General features: G+C 48.3%; 1 protein-coding gene across 1 annotated transcript in view; it reads left to right on the forward strand.

Annotated features, from left to right (window-relative positions):
• The window catches only part of LOC135251828 (diacylglycerol kinase beta), a 118259-nt gene that overhangs the window by 50832 nt on the left and 47825 nt on the right, over positions 1 to 19602 (forward strand). The window contains exons 15-22 of the mRNA XM_064329644.1: positions 2456 to 2572; positions 3412 to 3510; positions 4597 to 4704; positions 5215 to 5288; positions 6366 to 6440; positions 10902 to 10987; positions 12014 to 12103; positions 14327 to 14487. Coding sequence (XP_064185714.1) covers positions 2456 to 2572; positions 3412 to 3510; positions 4597 to 4704; positions 5215 to 5288; positions 6366 to 6440; positions 10902 to 10987; positions 12014 to 12103; positions 14327 to 14487 — 810 coding nt within the window. The remainder of the gene's footprint in view (positions 1 to 2455; positions 2573 to 3411; positions 3511 to 4596; positions 4705 to 5214; positions 5289 to 6365; positions 6441 to 10901; positions 10988 to 12013; positions 12104 to 14326; positions 14488 to 19602) is intronic.

Genomic DNA, 19602 nt, shown 5'->3' on the forward strand with positions numbered 1-19602 from the left:
CCATCTGAGCGCTAATGAGCCTGGTTAGCTTCCAGTGGACTCCAGTGCAGTCCTTTCCAGTCGGTTTAAAAAGCCGGGTTTCTGATTATTTACCCACTCCTTTTTTTCCTCTTCAGTTTGGAACCCTCAGCTGAGCCTTTAAAATCACCACTGTCACTGCTGCAATTTTTATTAGCTGTGTGCTAAGTTACTTAGTTCTGGTGTAATATTTTTTAATTGCTTAGATCTATGTCCCTTTTTTTTGGCCTTTATTTTGCTCTTCTCAGAGTTTCACTCTATCTGGAGTTCGAGGTGCTTTGAGGCGTGTGGGTGGTGGTTCGAGGGCGGGGGGGTTGGTGGTTAATGGGGGCTGTAGCAATTTGTTTTTCTTTTTTTTATTATTAGTACGCTGCACTTTAGCCCACCTGTGCTGATATCTATCTGTGCGCACGCCTACTCTCCACACCCACACAGCACTGCAGCTCAGAGAGATCAGGGAACCAATCAGAGGAGAGGTATCAGTGCACCAATCAGAGGAGAGGTATCAGAGCAGCAATCAGAGGAGAGAGATCAGGGCACCAATCAGAGGAGAGCGATCAGGGCACCAATCAGAGGAGAGGTATCAGAGCAGCAATCAGGGGAAAGAGATCTGGGCACCAATCAGAGGAGGGAGATCAGGGCACCAATCAGAGGAGAGGTATCAGTGCACCAATCAGAGGAGAGATATATCTCCCCCCTGGGGGCGACTGTTAGCCTGAGCTAACGGTGTGTCACCGGGGGAACCAGAGGCAGCGCTGAATCAGGAGTACTCCCAAACCGAGCCACTCTTACGCTGCACGGTCCGGCCAATTTGGTCACTTAACCCCTGTGTCACTGCCAATATAAGGGCTTCTCTTGGGCGATGGACTCTGACCTGAGAGCAGGGAGTCCCCTCACGCTCATCTGGCCGGTGCTGGGTGTTCTGCCAGCGGTTCTGCGGTGTTGTAGCGGACATTTCTGGCAGCGCGTCTGAGACGTGGGGCGTCATGGTGCCGGGCCACGCCGCGCTGAGAAAGCTCCGCGCTCCTGCAGCCCCCGGCAGGCGGTTAGCGGCGTGTTTATGTAACGCCCTAATTGAATTAAGGCCTCTTTGGGATGATATTCACGGCTCAGTTCCGGAAACCTCCCTCAGACCGGGGGGCTTCACGTTCGCGGTTTCGCTCCCCGTTTCGCGGTACTAGATGGAAATCCCGGCCACTCTCCTCCTCAGATGTCTGGAGGGCTTTATCAATTTTATCTTCCTGGTAAGCTGATGGACTACATTGTAGTGTGGTCACGCTGCGATTCGAGCGTCCTTTGAAAGGGTTAAATTACAGAACTTTATGCAAGTCTTTTCTTTACCCTATGAAGAAGAGGGTATTTTTTGGAATGTTTGTTTTCAGAATTCGAAGTCAGTGTTCTAGAATTTCACTGCTTTCAACTACCAGTAGTGACATCAGAATCATAGAATGTTCTAATTAGCAAGTGTGTCATCGCATATTGTGATCTTACAGCTTAAAGCTGTAAAGGGAATGTTCTGTTCTTTTTACCATCAGAAAAAAGCAACTCTTCAAGTGGCCAATTCACTCAGACAATAATTTTCATTTTCTTTTGTGACCTTTCTTAAAACAGAATTAGTTTTTGTATTATATTCAGGTATACGCATTTAAAAGCGGATTTAAAAGCATTAAATCTATAGTGTTTTTACCAGGCTCTTGCTTACAGTTGTGATCTGAGCCTGTCTAGTTTGATTAGCATATAATTGTCTTGGCTCTTTAAAATATTCATGTAGTCTTATACTTTGATCATTTTTTTAAAATTAAATGATTCATACTTGCACATGAATGCCTATTTTAATTGGGTTGTTGTGTCTAAGCGGTTGATGTGACTATTGCAGCAATTATTTTAAAATTATTTTGCATCATATAAATGCCCTAGTACAACAAATATTGTAAAATGCAAGATACATATTCTTAAAAAGAGGTAAGCATATTTTGCTAGAATCTCAAGTGCCGTAGATTTGCTTTGGCATTTAATTTTTGTGGTCACCTGTTTCCCATAGTGCATTCGTGCTATAAGAACGCTTACGCAGTGACACTTTTTGTGCAGGTTGCTGTAGGTGAAAGACATTAATTAATTAACTATGACATCCACCCGATCCCTAACTGCCGCTCATATCGATGTTCCGTGTGGAGCAGCTGCTGGTGCTCTAAAATCAGTTTGTAAATGTTAAAAGCCTCCATTCAGGTAAAAGTCTGTAAAAAGTAATGGAAGTTGTACAGAGGATACAGATGTGTTCACATTTATGTACATAATAGGCAAAACTAGCTGAATATGGTATATATACCTGAATAGGTTTGTGATAGAAATGCGGAGCTGAATTAGTTTTTGTGTGCATTAATGCCGTAGCGTCCTGCTAGCCTAGGCCTGACGCTGATCATGTGATTTCTCCCATCAGGCCATGCAGCACGTGTGGATGGAGGGGAACTCTCCCACGAAGTGCGACCGCTGCCACCGGAGCATCAAGTGCTACCAGGGCCTGACCGGCCTCCACTGCGTGTGGTGCCAGATAACCGTGAGTCTCTGCTGCCCTCTAGTGTCAAACGTGGGAATTGTGGCCGTGTCTGAAACAGCGCACTTGCCTGCTGTTGAGCGTATGAGTTGAGTACGCTGGGTAAGAAAGTTGTTAAGTAGGTGTACTTTTCTTTGAAGTTTTTTTGCAGCCTGAGTTTGTCTGTAAAAACCTTATTTGTTACAGCAGTGATTCAAAATCATTAAACTAAATCAATCAGAAATCACTTTGCATGTTGCATTCAATTATTTCTTATGAATTATTTTTCATATCATTTGCTGGTTCTCTTTATGAATTTATTCAATCGAAGTATTACGCTTCAACATTGCAAATATGGGTTTTATTTGACAATTTTATTTGACTGGCAAACATTTATGCAGTACTATATGCTAAATCATAATCAGAAAATGTATGAGACGTTGTGTTCTTACATGGGACACCTCAGGGTAGATGGGAATCACAGCTGTTATTGTCATATGAATTTGGCACGTTTCTGCGAATGTGATTCATATATACTGTGAGAAAACCGTTAGACCACCTGATGGCTATATCAGTGGAACAAATTCTTTAAAAAAAAGTTAGTACCACTGATCACCACTAGAGGGGGCACCTCAGCACTTTGTGATAGCAATGGCCAGGAAGTGGGTAACATTTGAAACTGGACACAAAATATAATCACTTTCTGCAGAAACCATGTAGCTGTTATGGCAGAAAGTCTTGCCTTTTCACAGCAAAGTTAGCGTATTTCTGGAACATGTTGTACACGCTTGTCTTGAGGGACACAGGCACAGAGGAGGTGGCTGTGGCACTGGTGTGTTGATCGCAGCGCTCTTGTCTTCCAGCTTCATAACAAGTGTGCGTCCAACGTGAAGCCCGACTGTGACGGGGGGGCACTGAGGGACCACACCCTTCTGCCCTCCTACATCTGCCCTGTGGTGCTGGTGAGCGCTCTCTCTCTCTCTCTCTCTCTCTCTCTCTCTCTCACTCTTCTCACTCATTCTCTCTCTCTCTCTCTCACTTTCACTGTGTTCTTCCCTCTCTCTCCCTCTCTCTCTCTCTCTCTCCCTCCCTCTCTTCTTTCCTGTTTTCAGCCCCCTCCCTTCATCTGTCCAACCTTTCATCGCCTCCATTTAAGATCCGGAAGGAACTGAACCGATTCTGATCAGTTTATATCAGCGTGTATCAGCTTGGGTCCATTTCAGAGTAATTTACTGGGAGGGCGAAATATTTGGAGAAAAAAAACAAAGTGGGAAAAAAAATACTATATACACATAGCAACCTTAAATAAAGTAATTACATTTATATTAAGTTTAATAATTACAAATGACTCAAACAGCAGCAGTCGTAACACTGGCAGTAACTGTAATGATTCTAATAATTCTAATTACCCCCCCCCCCATTATTTTTGCACAATTCTGATTATTATTAAATATAATTGGATAATAATCACACCACCCCCGTCTCCCAGCGTGTGGAGGGCTCATTGTGTGCCCCTCGGGGTGGGGCAGGTAGCTACACTCTGGGCCCCGGGGGGGGGCTGTTTGTCTCTCCCCCGGCCCCAGCGTGACTGACAGGTTATGTCTGTCAGTCATGTGTGTGTGTGTGTGCAGTAAAAAATCCAGCACGCTCCTGTCACAGTGTAGACAGTGGATCTCTGTCTGCCCCATTTCCGCCGGGCTATGATCACGCCGGGCCTCGTTCACCAAACGTGTGCACGAGCACATTCGATCGTAAACTGTGTAAGAACGTTTTGAAGAACATTTAGTTTTTTTTTCTTATCTGTATTTGTTCATGGCTGTTTCCTTATGCACATCACATGAACAGGACTGCACTTAAAACTTACAAACAGCCAGCGTTCATTATCTCATACATTACATTTCATACACCTGGGATATGCACAAAAACTGATCTGCTCTTGTGTCATGGATCTCATTTTTAAAAGTTCAAGTATTTTAATTTTTGTTGACATAATACAAGTGTCTTGGATGACAAAAATATCTTTAAAATTGCACACCTACGCCCTGCAGGACCGGCACTCCGGGGTGAAGCGGGGAGAAGGAGACTCCCCCCCCAGCACCAGCCCTGATGACACTGGCCAGAGCTTCAAGTTCACCGGAGATGGACAAGGGCTGCAGGTGGGCAGGCTAAAGCAATCAAGCGCCGAGCAGGGCCTGCCACTCAGGCCTTGAGTGGTCAATTGGGAAATGGATTGGGCTGCTCCGGTGTGCTGTTGCTTTTTTCTGTGCTCGTGGTTATTTTGGGACGCCTGAGAGTGGGGCCGGTTCCACGCATATAAGACATCGCTGGCTGTCTAGGGTGCCATCCGTCTTGGGGAGGGGGGGTGCCAGCCATCTGGGGGGGGCACGAAGAGGCCCAAAAACCGTCCCAATCCACTCCTCAATACAATAGTATTTATTTCAGAATGAAGGTGTCCATTTTATTCACATGATTGATATCGATCGATATCGATGCCCGTTCACAGTCTGGGATGTGTTTTTGCATGGGCATGTGATTGTGTGTGTGTGTGTGTGCGTGTATGTACTGTATGTGTGTGTGTGTGTGTGTGTGTGAGTGTGTGTGTGTGTGTGTGCATGTTATTTTTGGGTCTGTGTGGAGCTTCTCTCACTTCTCTCTCTCCTGTACAGATCACCCCTCTGCCAGGGACACACCCCCTCTTGGTATTGGTCAACCCGAAAAGCGGGGGACGGCAGGGTGAAAGGTGAGGTGGCTCCGCCCACTTCCTGTGACCCACCGTCAGCAGTGTGACAGGCTGCACCCTGCAAGTTAACGCACACACACCCACAAACACACACACTGCACACCACACAGACACACACCACACACACACGCACACGCACAGGCACACGCACACACACACACAGACACACACCACACTCCACACACGCACACACACACACACACACCACACATCACATACATAGACACACACACACTGCACACCACACAGACACACTCCACACACACACGCACATGCACACACACACACACACACACCACACATCACATACATAGACACACACACACACACGCACACACACACACACACATCACATACATAGACACACACAAACACACACACACACACACACACGCATACTCACACACACACACAAACGTGCGCTGCACTTATGTCTTCAAGATGTCTTGCCAAAAGCATCACCACAGCAAAACATTCTGTTATCACTGTAATGACATATTTCCCTCCATTAATAGGATGGTTTTTTCATGCACATGTTCAAAATTCTAAATAATAAAAATAGGACAGCTTTGATCCCGAAGCAGCATGAAGAAGAACACTGGCTCTTTAGTGTTCTGCTCTTGTGTTCTTCTCTGATAATTGAGCGTTCTCCTTGTCTTGTCGTGGACGCTGCCTTTTGGAAGTTTGAGGGCTGAAATTATCCCCCTACGTAATGAGACGTGCTCGGGACTGAAAGGCTTCTCTGTCTGACGTGTTTATGCCCGATCATTCATCACTGAACCTTTCTGTTTTTGGCCCTGTTTTCACTGCCTGTTTTATGTCAGGTGACACAATAACAACCAGAGCCTCAGAGCATTATAAAGACTTCATATAATGTACAGTGTGTGTGTGTGTGTGTGTTTGTGTGTGTGTTTTCATGTTCTCACTGCCGGTGTTTATATTTTGGTGTGTGTGGGTGTACGTGTGTGTGTGCGTGCATGTGTGTGTGTATGCGTGCGTGTGCGTGCGTGTGTGCGTGTGCGTGCGTGTGTGCGTGCGTGTGTGTGTGTGTGCGTGTGTGCGTGTGTATTTTTTCAGGGTCCTGCGGAAGTTCCAGTACCTTCTGAACCCGAGGCAGGTCTACAGTCTGGACCGGGGCGGGCCAGTGGCTGGGTGAGTCACATGACCTTCTTGCAGGCCTCTGTCTGCTCACCTGATAGGGCTTCTCTTGTTGTTGTTGAGTATTGACCAACCACCCCAATTGTGGAATATTCTTATTGGTCAGAATCCTCAGCTTCTTACTCTCCTCTGCCTCCTATTGGTCAGAAAAACAGAGCGGAAGGGATGGAGTGAGAGAGAGGTAATGAAAGAATGGGAGATAGAGAGGGGGAGGGTGAGAAAGAGAGAAAGAAAGAAAGAAAGAAAGAAAGAGAGGGAGAGAGAGGAGAGAGGGAGGGTGGAATAGACAAAATGAGAGAGCAGTACAAGGGAGAAAGGCAAAGGGAGGGAGAGAGAGGGGTAGTGAAAGAAGCCGAGATAGGATGAGAGAGGAATGGAGAGAGGAAGGGAGAGAGTGAGAGTCATATTACTGTGAGATCATCCCTCACTTCCTCTTGCTATCTCTCTCTCTCTTTCTCTTTTACCCACGTATCCCTGCAGCCGGGTCTGAGGGGTTAGTCAGCTGGCCAATGAGAGCCCTCCCTCTGTCTTTCTCCAGCCAATCCAGAGCTGCGCAAAATGCCAAAAGGGTCACTTGCCACAAGAAAAACATTATCTTAAAACCAGAGCACATTTTATGCAGTGAGGATATTAACCTTGATTCTGTAGCAGAATCCAGGGGTCTCAAATCTCTCCCTCTGAAATTTAATTGCCCCATCTACATTTGTGTGGTGGCATATTTGGTTCACATTAGACATGGTGAAATACTTTTTTTTTTTTTTACAGAAACACAGGCTTCCGTGAGCACAGTAGTTTAGGGACGTTGCCTGTTGTTGAGAGTTCAGTTCCGGTGATTCAGGAAGGTGAACGAAGGGTTCGTTTTTTTTTTTTCCTGTGAGGATTTGGGCATGTGGAGGTTCGTGATTGGGGGGGGGGGCAGCGGGTGAAGTGGTGACCAGCTTAAAGCTGTCCCAAAACTGGGGTGTTGATACCCCCTACCCCTTTGGAACAGGCTATGGAAACGCAATACTCACAGTGATGTTCCTCCCCACTCAAGAGCTTCCTGTGATTTTGCAATTAGGGGGAATAACTCAGTCATAAAGAAGGACTGAGTGTTCTCTGATGGCCACGGTGGCATTAAGTCTTTATTAGTTGTCTGTGTGTTTGCCTGCGAGCCCTTGCTTCTTCGAGCTGACGCTTATTGCAGTTTAATATGAGAATCTATTCAGTGCAAGGCCATTCCATGATCACCCCCCCATCAAGTCCCCAATCTTGCAAATGAACATTATTTAACATGTAAATTCAGTAAATTGTCTGGAGCAACAGAATTTTCTCAGCAAAAATTAAAAAACATAACTCAATAAAGGTATATGTATGGTCGGAGCTTCGTGAATGCTGATGACCCACGAGGAAAAGAACAAAACAAAGAACATTAGCACACCAATTATATTTCACATGTGCAAAAAAGAAAACCTTTTCTTTTTGAAAATATTACCATAAAAACCAGTCCCCTCCCCTCCCATGCAATCCTTAACAAATGTGTTCTTCTGTAACAATGTTCTGCCTGCATTTTTACACCTGAAGGGCAAACAGTAAAACTGCTATTGAGACAGCTGGCGCCCACGTAAGACACAATAATATAATAATAGTATGAAATCACAAGTGGAAAAATAGTATACCTAAGTATAATTTCAGCATACAAAAAGTGTACCCACGCAGTACCCACACAGGAAATAACAACCGACTGAAATGGCAGAATACTGCATTCTGTCCTTCTAGTTTGCTGACTTTGTAAAGTTCTGTGTGTGAGCAGTCACTGTCCCCCTGAATATACACGCGATGTGTATGTGATACTGTAATACTGTGTGTGTGTGATACTGTAATACTCTGTGTGTGATACTGTAATACTCTCTGTGTGTATGTGATACTGTAATACTGTGTGTGTGTGTGTGTGATACTGTAATACTGTGTGTGTGTGTGTGATACTGTAATACTCTGTGTGTGTGATACTGTAGTGCTCTGTGTGTGTGATACTGTTATGCTGTGTGTGTGTGTGATACTGTAATACTCTGTGTGTATGATACTGTAATACTCTGTGTGTGTGTATGATACTGTAATACTCTCTGTGTGTGTGATACTGTAATACTCTGTGTGTGTGATACTGTAATGCTCTGTGTGTGTGTGTGATACTGTAATGCTCTGTGTGTGTGATACTGTAATGCTGTGTGTGTGTGTGATACTGTAATACTGTGTGTGTGTGTGATACTGTAATACTCTGTGTGTGTGATACTGTAATACTCTGTGTGTGTGTGATACTGTAATGCTCTGTGTGTGTAATACTCTGTGTGTGTGATACTGTAATACTGTGTGTGTGTGTGTGTGTGTGTGTGTGATGCTGTAATGCTCTGTGTGTGTAATACTCTGTGTGTGTGATACTGTAATACTCTGTGTGTGTGTGATACTGTAATGCTCTGTGTGTGTAATACTCTGTCTGTGTGATACTGTAATACTGTGTGTGTGTGTGTGTGTGTGTGTGTGTGTGATAGTGTAATGCTATGTGTGTGTAATACTCTGTGTGTGTGATACTGTAATACTCTGTGTGTGTAATACTCTGTCTGTGTGTGTGATACTGTAATGCTCTGTGTGTGTAATACTCTGTGTGTGTGATACTGTAATGCACTCTGTGCCCACTCTGTGCCCCCGGTGCCAGCGCGTAATGGAACATTTCATTCAGAAAAACACGTCGGCTGATGCCTGGGTGGGGCGGTACTCACGAGAGAGCACCCCGCCCGCTCGATCTGCCAGTCACGATCCGAACAACACTCACTGTGTCGAGGGCCCAGCGAGGACATGGCTCTCCAGAGACTGAGGGAGAGGCGGTGGAGGGATAGAGAGACCGGGGGGAGGAGAGAGAGAACAAGTGAGAGGGGGAGAGGAAAAAATAGGCAGGGGATAGAGAGAGAGAGAGATGGAGAACAAGAGAGAGGGGAGAGGAAAACATTGGCAGGGGGATAGAGAGAGAGAAAGACGGAGAGCAAGAGAGAGGAGAGAGGAAAACAGGCAGGGTGATAGAGAGAGAGAGAGAGAGAGAGAGGGAGAAGGGAAGAGAGAAAAGGAGGGGAAGAGAGAGAGAGAGAGAGAGAGGGAAAGGAAAATAATGGGTGGGATATATAAGAGGAGAGAAAGATAGTCTCTTTGTTCAGCTCACAAAAAGAAAGGAGAGGAATTATGGAGGACGACTGGCTCGAGAGGCTGCTTTATACTTTTCGGCTGTTTTTGATCATATGATGGATTGTTATGACTGCTAGTGCTAGTGCCTCCTCATTATACTTTCACTATGGCGTCTAACATCAACACCTACCCAGTTACTAATTACCAATGTGATGTTTAACATTAGCACCTGGCCAATTGCTAATTACCAATGTTATGTTGCGACGGCATCATGTTTGGGTGGAAAATTATGCTGTTGTGATTTGCTGTTGACTGGGAGAAAACTGAACAGAGAATATCTGAGGTAAGGCAGAGAGAAGGGGGGAGTAGAGCTGAGAGTGTGGTAGAGTGGAAGAGGGCAGGGAAGTGGGAAAGACGAGGAATTCTGGAATTCTCCAGTTTTTCTGGATGCTGGAAAGATCTCTCTTCATAGCCAATGGAAGCAGAGGGAAATTCACGCTGGATCTTCAGCGCGCACACACACGCACACACACACCTCCCCTCTCGCTGCTGTGTGTGTTTGTGTGTCTGTCAGTTCACCTGGCCAGGTGGTACACCCCCCCGCCCCCCCCCCATCGCCCCCACCCCCTCTGATTTGTGACCTTGGGTTGGGTTTCAGCCTTGCCCTTTAACCAAATTGAACCCGTCAGCAAATTCGTGCTAAAATGAGGCATTTCATCAGCATTGATGCCGGTAGTTTTTATTGTTATGTACAGTCATATATATACAGTTTACTGATAAAAATTTATCTCTAAGATAATTAAAAATTTCAGATTGTACTGCAAATGTTGCTCTCTTTTGGCTATTTAAAAAAAAGGCAATAGTGTCCAAAAAAGGACACTTAAAAAATTAATTTAATTTAAAAAAGAAAATACTATTAATAAATGACTTCATTGTGCATTTGCACTGTAAGACGTAATCCCTGGTTTTGAAACTCCGATGTAGTGTTTTACTGGTAATCTGCTGACCACCAGCAGAGGGCGATCTCTGCTGCTGTCATATGCTGTGTGGCAGTCCGAGGTCCAGCCTGAGGTGGATGAAAGGCTCGATCCCCACCCCTGACCCCCGCCCACCCCCCCCAGATCAAAGGCCCTTTGAAGGTGACACTTTTAAAGGGCCAGGCGAGGCGGGGGGGTGGGGGGGGCAGTGGGACCATGGTGATGACCGGGGACAGTCCGCGCCCAGCCATGTGACAGCACCCCTCGATGCTGCTGGCCGACACGTGACAGCTTCCTCACCCCCCCCCCCCCCCCTCTCTCCCGCCAGGCTCAACTTCTTCCACGACGTTCCCGACTTCCGGGTGCTGGCGTGCGGCGGGGACGGGACCGTGGGCTGGATCCTGGACTGCATCGGTAACGAGGAGCGCTCCAGAGCACCGCGACCGAACGCCGTCGCATTTACTGCATTTATCGCATTTACTGCATTTATCGCATTTACTGCATTTATCGCATTTACTGCATTTATCGCATTTACTGCATTTATCGCATTTACTTCATTTACTGAATTTAACGCATTTACTGCATTTATCGCATTTACTGCATTTACTGAATTTAACGCATTTACTGCATTTTCCGCATGTACTGCATTTACTGAATTTAACACATTTACTGCATTTATCACATTTACTGCATTTATCACATTTACTGCATTTATCGCATGTACTGCATTTACTGAATTAAACGCATTTACTGCATTTATCGCATTTACTGCATTTATAGCATTTACTGAATTAAACGCATTTACTGCATTTTTCGCATTTACTGCATTTACTGCATTTATCGCATTTACTGCATTTATCGCATTTACTGCATTTAACGCATTTATCGCATTTGTGACCTCATGGTCACACACTCAACCATGGATGTAGGTTCTGGATGTAGAGCAAAGGGACACATCCCCCTCAAACTTCAGTCCTCCTCAACAGGGAAAACATCAAATGCTGCTGTCCCCCCCCCCACCTACCATCTGTGTACTGCAACTCAATGCCAGATGCAGAACCTGTATATTCACTTTCAAGAGATACATTTTTAAATCTATTTCACTGGAATATGGAGAGACTATTTCTAGACAGTGGAATCAAATAAATTCTCTCAGAAAAATTGTGCATAAAGATGAACTATTATCGAAATCTGAGAAAAGAAATGGATTTCGATGCTGATCAATTCTTCTTCTTTGTTCCTACATTCAACTGGGCATGGAGTTAGAATTTGTTATTGAGGTATTGATTTGCATGACCTGGTTTTTCAGAATTTATGTGAAATCTCTCTCTCTCTTTTCCTTCTGTCTCCCTTTATCTCTCTCTCTCTCCCTCTCTCTCCCCCCCTCCTTCTCACTCCCCCCCGTCTCTCTCTCTCTTCTCTTCTTATCTCGCTCTGCAGACAAGGCTAACTTTGCCAGGCACCCCCCTGTGGCCATCTTGCCTCTCGGGACGGGGAACGACCTCGCCCGTTGCCTACGCTGGGGCGGAGGTGAGTCACAGGTTGGGTGGGGCACAGAAAGGGGGGGGGGGGCTCTGTGGGACCGCCAGGCCCCTGACACTATGTGGTTCATACTTGGTGCGTATCACTTTAATAGCTGTTTGTGGACACATCACACAATCTCAGCCTGAGGTTTATGCACAGTCAACACGTCCTGTTGCCTTTTTCTTAGATATTCAGTCCCTAAACATGGGTCTGGTGTTTCAGAAGCATAAAGAAATTATACCTCAGAGATGGAAATGAGAAAACTGTGAAAGCCGAGAACATGAAAGGATATTTGATGAGTGTTTGCATACGTGCGTCACACTGTGCATGTGTGTGTGTGTGTCTACATGTGTGTCCGTGTGTGTGTGTGTGGGTGTGTGTGTGCGTGTGTTTGTGTGTGTATATGTGCATGTGCGTGTGTGTTTGTGTATGCGTGTATGCGTGTGTTTGTGTTCGTGTCTGTATCCGTGTGTGTGTGTGTGTGTTTGTCTGTGTATATATGTGCATGTGTGTGTGTGTGTATTTGTGTGTGTGTGTGTGTGTGTGTCTGTCTGTGTAATGTGCGTGTGTGTGTGTGTATATATGTGCGTGTGTGTGTGTGTGTATGTGTGTGTGAGTGTATGTGTGAGTGTGCTTCTGTACTGTGTGTGTGAGTATATGTGTGTGTGTGCTTCTGTACCGTGTGTGTGTGTGTATGTGTGTGGTGTGTGTGTGTGTATTTGTGTGTGTGTGTGTGTGTGTGTCTGTTTGTCTGTCTGTGTAATGTGTGTATGTGTGTGTGTGTGTGTGTGTTCGTGTCTGTATCCGTGTGTGTGTGTGTGTGTTTGTCTGTGTAATGTGCGTGTGTGTGTGTGTAATGTGCGTGCGTGTGTGTGTAATGTGCGTGCGTGTGTGTGTGTATTTGTGTGTGTGTGTATTTGTGTGTGTGTGTGTGTGTGTGTGTTTGTCTGTGTAATGTGCGTGTGTGTGTGTGTGTGTGTGTGTATGTGTGTGTGTGTGTGTGTGTGTTTGTCTGTGTAATGTGCGTGTGTGTGTGTGTGTGTATATATGTGCGTGTGTGTGTGTGTGTGTGTTTGTCTGTGTAATGTGTGTGTGTGTGTGTATATATGTGCATGTGTGTGTGTGTGTATTTGTGTATCCGTGTGTGTGTGTGTGTGTGTTTGTCTGTGTAATGTGTGTGTGTGTGTGTGTATATATGTGCGTGTGTGTGTGTGTGTATTTGTGTATCCGTGTCCTTGTCCGTGTGAAGAGGAGGTGTGAATGATGTCATCGCCCATGCTCAGCCTGCGGGGACGCGCGCGGTGCTGGTGAGCGTTAGCGTTAGCATCGGTGTCGGTGTCCCCGAGGTTCTCAGTGTGACTGCGCCGGTTGGGACATAATGAGCCCAGGGCTGTGATGTCACCCCACCCTGGTAGTCATTAAGGTAATTACAGCGTCCCTTCCCAGGGGGCCGCTGGGCTGGCCTGAGGACACACTTACTTACTGCCTCTGAACCCTAGCGTGCGCCCAGAGGTCAGAAGTCGTTGTCGTGGGGACACGAACCAGGCCAAGACAGCCGTGAGCCGTAGCCTGTGTGCATATTATTTCCTTTTTCAAAAAGCCATTTAAATTATGCGCAGACATCACCCGCTCCTGTAGTGTCTAGTGCTGGCTAACCACAGGCTTCACCATTCCCACTGACTGGCCTCCCTTTCTGATTGGTGGGTATGTATGACGGGTGGCAGTGGTGACGTGTGATTGGTCACGGGCTTCACAGTGGCTGTAAAGGGCGGGATGCAGCATGTGATAGAAATTAAAGGTACAATCAATGTGAATGTAAGCCATCCTGTCAAGCAACAGTGCTGGTAGCACTGCCGAAGGGAACTAAAGGTAGACCATGCCCTCATTTGTGTATGACTCATTTCTCTCTCTCGCTCTCTCTCTTTCACTTCCTCCCTCCCCTCTCTCCCCCTCTCTCTTTCTCCCTCCCCCCTCTTTCTCTCTCCTCATCTCTCTTTCTCTCCCTCTCCCCCCCTCCTCTCACTCCCTCCCTCTCCCCTCTCTCTCTCTCTCTTCCTCCCTCCCCTCTCTCCCTCTCTCTCTTTCCTCCCTCCCCCCTCTTTCTTGCTCCTCATCTCTCTTTCTCTCCCCCTCTCCTCTCACTCCCTCCTCTTTCTCTCTCCCTCTTCCCCCTCTTCTCTCTCTCTCTCTCTCTCTCTCCCCCCCCCCCCCCCCCCCCCCCCCCCCCAGGCTACGAGGGCGGAAACCTGCTCAAATTTCTGCGGGACATCGAGCACAGCACGGAGATGGTGCTGGATCGCTGGAACATCGACATCATCCCGGACGACAAGGAGGAGAAGGGCGACCCCGTCCCCTACAGCATCGTCAACAACTACTTCTCCATCGGAGTGGTGAGTCCCCAGCACCCCCCCCCCCCTCCCCTTAGCGACCCGTCCCCCCAAGTTCACCCCAAACACCAAATCCGCCCCAAACTAAGACTAAGTGGGAAGGTCAAGGCTGCATTTTTAACCGCTCCCTGTCCTGTCATACCAGCAGTGGACTGTGTACGGGACATGTCCTCAATTTTATCCAGAAAGGGCCGATGTGGGTGCAGGCTTTTGTTTCTACTAATCAAGGTCCTTATCGAAGAACTCAAGCGGTTGATTAGTAGAATCAGGTGTGTAACTGCTTGGTTGGATTGAAAGCCTGCACCCACACCGGCCCTTTCTGGGTAAGTTTGAGGACCCCTTGGTGTACGGCAAGCCCAACAGGCCAACAGGCCGAGAAATGGATCCCAGATGCAGAAAAGATCTTACAGATCACACTGCTGGACAGGCAAGCCCACAGATCGACACCAAAATATACTGAATAGTCCCCCGTCCTGGGACAGCAAAAGGGCTCTATTGGCTACTGCCCACCAACCCCTTCCCCCCACCCTCCCTGGTTCGGAAATCGGGTTTAATGTGGCAGAAAGGCTAGAGGTGGGCCTAGTTTTGAGCAAATCTGCCCAGGTTCACCTGCCTCAACCTCCCATAGTTATAATCAAGGCTGAGCAGAGGCCTTTTGAGGGGCGGATGCTCAAAGTTAGGAAAGGGCACACAAACGTAGGAAACAGTTTTTTTTTTTTGTCAAATCAAAGGGGCACATTGGGTACTTGGGGCAGAAAGGGGGGGCAGGTTCTTGGGCACCCACGACCCCCCTACACTCTGCACATGCCTGGTTTTCAGGCCTGGGGTCCGTTCCTCGGCGTGCGTTTGTGTTTCAGCATCAGCGGTATTCGATGTTCCGTTTTCGAGGGGGGGGGGGTAACGTCCTAAGTGGGTTAAAGGAAGGAAGCACCTGCCGGCTCGAGTAGAACAATTCTCAGATTCGTCTCTGGCGAGTCCGAGGGCCGGCCGCTACGCGCACACCGGCCGATTCGATTACCGCCGTTCCTCTTTAACGGGGAAAAGCATCTGAATAGCCACTTTGCGGTTGCTCGGCAACCCTTTATCTCTCCTCCTAATGCAATGACTGCCCCGCCCGCGCGCATACATTTAGCGGGTGGGACACAGAACGGACAGTTGCCTCCGTAGATAATTGAACTACCCTACTTTAACTCTTCGGGAGTCTGTGCGGGGGGGCTGCTATTGGCCACTCAACACAACTAAAGAGCCAATTAAACTCCAGCATAGTGATTAAGCGTATGTTATCGAACTGGTTGTTTTTCGATCCTGGGTGCCGATTGGCTGTGACGATGTTCTACGGTGACTGTAGAGCGGATGCAGCAGCGGCTAATCAAGCAGCCTGTTTGTCAGCAGTCGTTTCGAAATGTTGTAACCGTTTTATGAGACCAACACGGCACCCGAGGCGGTGCCATATCCCAAATACAGGCTGTGCATGGGGCCTAACAGCACCCCTGTGTCTGTGGCTGTACTGATGACACAGCACGGCCTCCCCTGCCGTAGTGCTCAAACGCAAACGCTGTGGAAGACGGTCGTGAGCGCACACGCTGCGAGTCGCTGCGGGGGCATCTGACCGTGGCGTGGAGATCGCGGCCGAGCAGGGGCTTTGCGTTTCGGCTGTTACGTGTTTAAAAAAAGGCCGTTGATCCGGACAGGAACACGTCTAAATGGGGGAGAGCTGGACTCTCACCGTGAGAAGGGGGGGAGGGGGGGTGTCTTATAAATAGACGCCCGCAATATAGGTCGTACCCTATAATCCAAAAGGGACGCGCATGAGCGCGAGGCTGTTCTGGGGGGGCTCCTGACGGCTACCCCCCCCCCCCCCCCCCCCCACCCCGCCTGAGAGAGCTGCTCGGTACATAAACAACATGCCAGGGCTCTCGTCCTCGACAGCTGGGGCAGAGAGGGGGGGGGCAGCTCGGAGGGACTGGGAGACAGGACAGCTTCGGTTTCTCTCTCCTCTCCTCTCCTCTCCTCCCCTCTCCTCTCCTCCTCCTCCTCCTCTCCTCCTCCTCTCCTCCTCCTCCCCTCTCCTCTGCCCTCTGGACATCCAGGTCCTGACCTGGAACAAGCTTTTGGAAAGCCAGCCTCGGCCCCCCTGCCCATAGGTCACGTGACCTCCCGCGCCTCCCTTATTGCCCTTTGCCCCCAGGGGTCGCGGTGCTGGTGCGCGTGGTGCAGAGTGGCGACAGCACACGTCCTCCGCCGCCGTGTTTTCACCTGACCAGCAGTTAGCGGTGTGTGTGTTTTTCCCCCCTTTGACCCAACGGTGGGGCGGCGGTGAGTCTTTCTCCCGTAAAACCTCCAGCCAGCTCGTGTAGAACTCACGATGACACACCATCGACCGGCAGAGTCGCACACGAGTCCAAAGGGCTGTGAACTTCACCTCTCGCGCTGCCATGATCTGTGCGGCTCCTGTCAGGGGTTCATCGAGGCTGGCGCGTGGGCGTTGGCATCGCAGCCAAACCCCTTTCCTGGATTTCGACCCGCTCGGCTGTCGGAACGCAGAGTTCCGTTTCCGACGAACACGCGCGTCCTCATTTGCATCGCGTGCATAACGAACGCTTTTTCTCTTTTATTTCGTGTCGTTATCGCCGAGGTCGGGTATAAATAGGATTCGCACTTTATATTTCTGGACTGTGCTTTTAATCCGAGAGAATATTCCGGAATCCATTTTAGCAGGTGAATAAAATAGCAAGGACACACCTGCTTATTTTGCCAGGAAACATCAGGAAGCGGTTTTGAGGGGGCCGGGGGGGCCCAAAAATATACGGAGGGGCCTTAAGTAGGTCATGTGCCATGCGGGAGGGGGCGGGGGCGTGGGACGGGGGAGGAAGACGCAGGAAGGATTAGCGAAGCATCGGCACACGCCTGTCGGAACGCGGCGCGTTGCCGCGGCGATGTTATGTAATCCCGCCCACCGCTGACTCCCTGCCCCGGTCCCGCGCTGCCGTCCTTCTGCCGATGGAAAAAGGGTTGCGGGAACGTTACGGGAAGGTTACGCTTGTGGCGGGCGACCCTGCTGGACAATGCCCAGCAAGTTCCGTCAGCACTGCGTTTGCAGTGAACGTTACGCGAACGTTACGCTTGTACTGGGTGAGCATACTTGACAATACCCAGCATTCCTACAGGGCTGTTGTTGCATTGCAGGGCAACGTTATGAGAACGTTACCCCGCGGCGGGTCAGCATAAGTGACAATGCAATGGCCAGCCTTCCCCACAAGGTTGGCTGCACGTTGCAGGGGAACGTTACGAGAACGTTAGGCAACGGTGGTTCAGCATAAGTGACAATGCAATTGCCTGCCTTCCCCACAAGGTTGGCTGCATGTTGCAGGGGAACGTTGCGAGAACGTTAGGCTGCGGTGGGTTGAACATAATTGACAAAGCCTCGCATTCACGGGACCACGCAACCTTGTGCTTGTCTCTGTCTAAGACGGGACGAGGGTACGGGGGGGCCGGGGGGGCGGGGGGGGGCAGACAGAAAGCTGAAGGGACGGGACAATGGGCAGTTTGTGGTCGCGGCAGAGCAGTGTTTTCGTGAAGGGGGAGCCTGTGTCAGGGTTCGACCCTGCCGCTGTTTCCAGCGGAACACGTGACGCTCGCGACAGATTTAGACGCTTCTGGCTGTTGTCTGGAAACCGATGAATTGTGTATTCATAGTTGTTATTCCAAATGTGCGGCTATAAATAGGGATCTTTGGATAGATATATTTTCAAAAGATGATGGCCTTTGAACATCAGTAGAGACAGAGAGAGAGAAAGAGAGAGAGAGCAGCTCCAACTCCTCCGCAGGAACTCTTAATGCACAGAGATGACTCTCGGAATATTTCATTTGGAAGACCGTACAACTCGTTTACAAATCTGTCCTGACAAAGGACCGTTGTTTTCAGGGAGCGCTCGGCATGTCCGACTACGCGTTTTACCCAGATTTATTTCAGTTTCAGTCTCAGGAAAAAAATAAAACATTCTTTTTTATTTCATTATCAGGCTGCAGGCGGGCGAAGTGTCGAGCTGAAGTGATAACGGTCGGGCAAAGTGCTTCGGTCTCTCGGTGCCATTTTCGATGACTGTGTGGCTGCAGAGCCCTGGGTGTCAGCTTGGCGCGGGCTCTCCCTCTCTCAGCGACAGATGGTCACACGTTCACAGCGAGCGATGATGACTCCCCGTGTAAATTTGGGCCGTGACTCACGCTCCGCGATGAGGTAACCAAGCAGCATTAAAATCGGGCTGAATATTCAGACCGTTCCATTTTCATTCGGTGTCAGGGTTGCCATGGCGCTCGCGGTCAGTGGAGAAGCAGGGCCGGTTCAGGCACGATTTCTCCCGAAGCCACGCGGAGTCATTTCAACACCGGAGCCGTTTCTGTGGAGAAAGGCCGGGTCCTCAGAAGTTCTGCCCGTCGCATCCCGTCCCACGGTTGCACTTCATCCCGATCGGACATCAATGCACCTGTGGATGAGGTGCATTAAGCTTGCGACACCTTAGATGGAATGTCTTCAGCTTGCTGATCGTGATACCAACAAAAAAAAAATAATTTTCATGCTTTCAATTCAAATTTAAATGTCAATGCATTTGACATTTTAATTCATCTATTGTGATTAATACTTAGCATAATTTGAAGATAATGATTTCATATTCCAATCTTTGATAAGTCTCTTTTTTTATCAGCAATTTCATTCCGTGGAAGGGATAGTCAGCCATTTACATTATATGACCAAAACTTATCTTGATGCCCCTTGGTCTGGGGCTGTTTTTCATAGTTTGGTATAGGCAGTACTACAGCATACAATCACCTTATAGATGATTGTGTGCTTCCCCAGCAGTTTGGGGAAGGCCCTTTCCTGTTTCAGCATGACAGTGCCTCCAGCGAGGTCCATATGGAAATGTTTTTGTCGAGAACAGTGTGGAAGAATTTGACTGGCCCGCACAGAGTCCTGACCTCATCCCCATCCAACACCTTTGGGATCGTTTGGAAAGCCAACTTACGAGCCAGGCCCAATCACCCAATCAGTGCCTGATCTCACAAATGCTCTTCTGGCTGAATGGAAGCAAATCCCTGCATCAATGCGCCAACATCTAGTAT

Source organism: Anguilla rostrata, chromosome 3 (assembly GCF_018555375.3).
Source record: "Anguilla rostrata isolate EN2019 chromosome 3, ASM1855537v3, whole genome shotgun sequence".
Taxonomy (NCBI): Eukaryota; Metazoa; Chordata; class Actinopteri; order Anguilliformes; family Anguillidae; genus Anguilla; species Anguilla rostrata.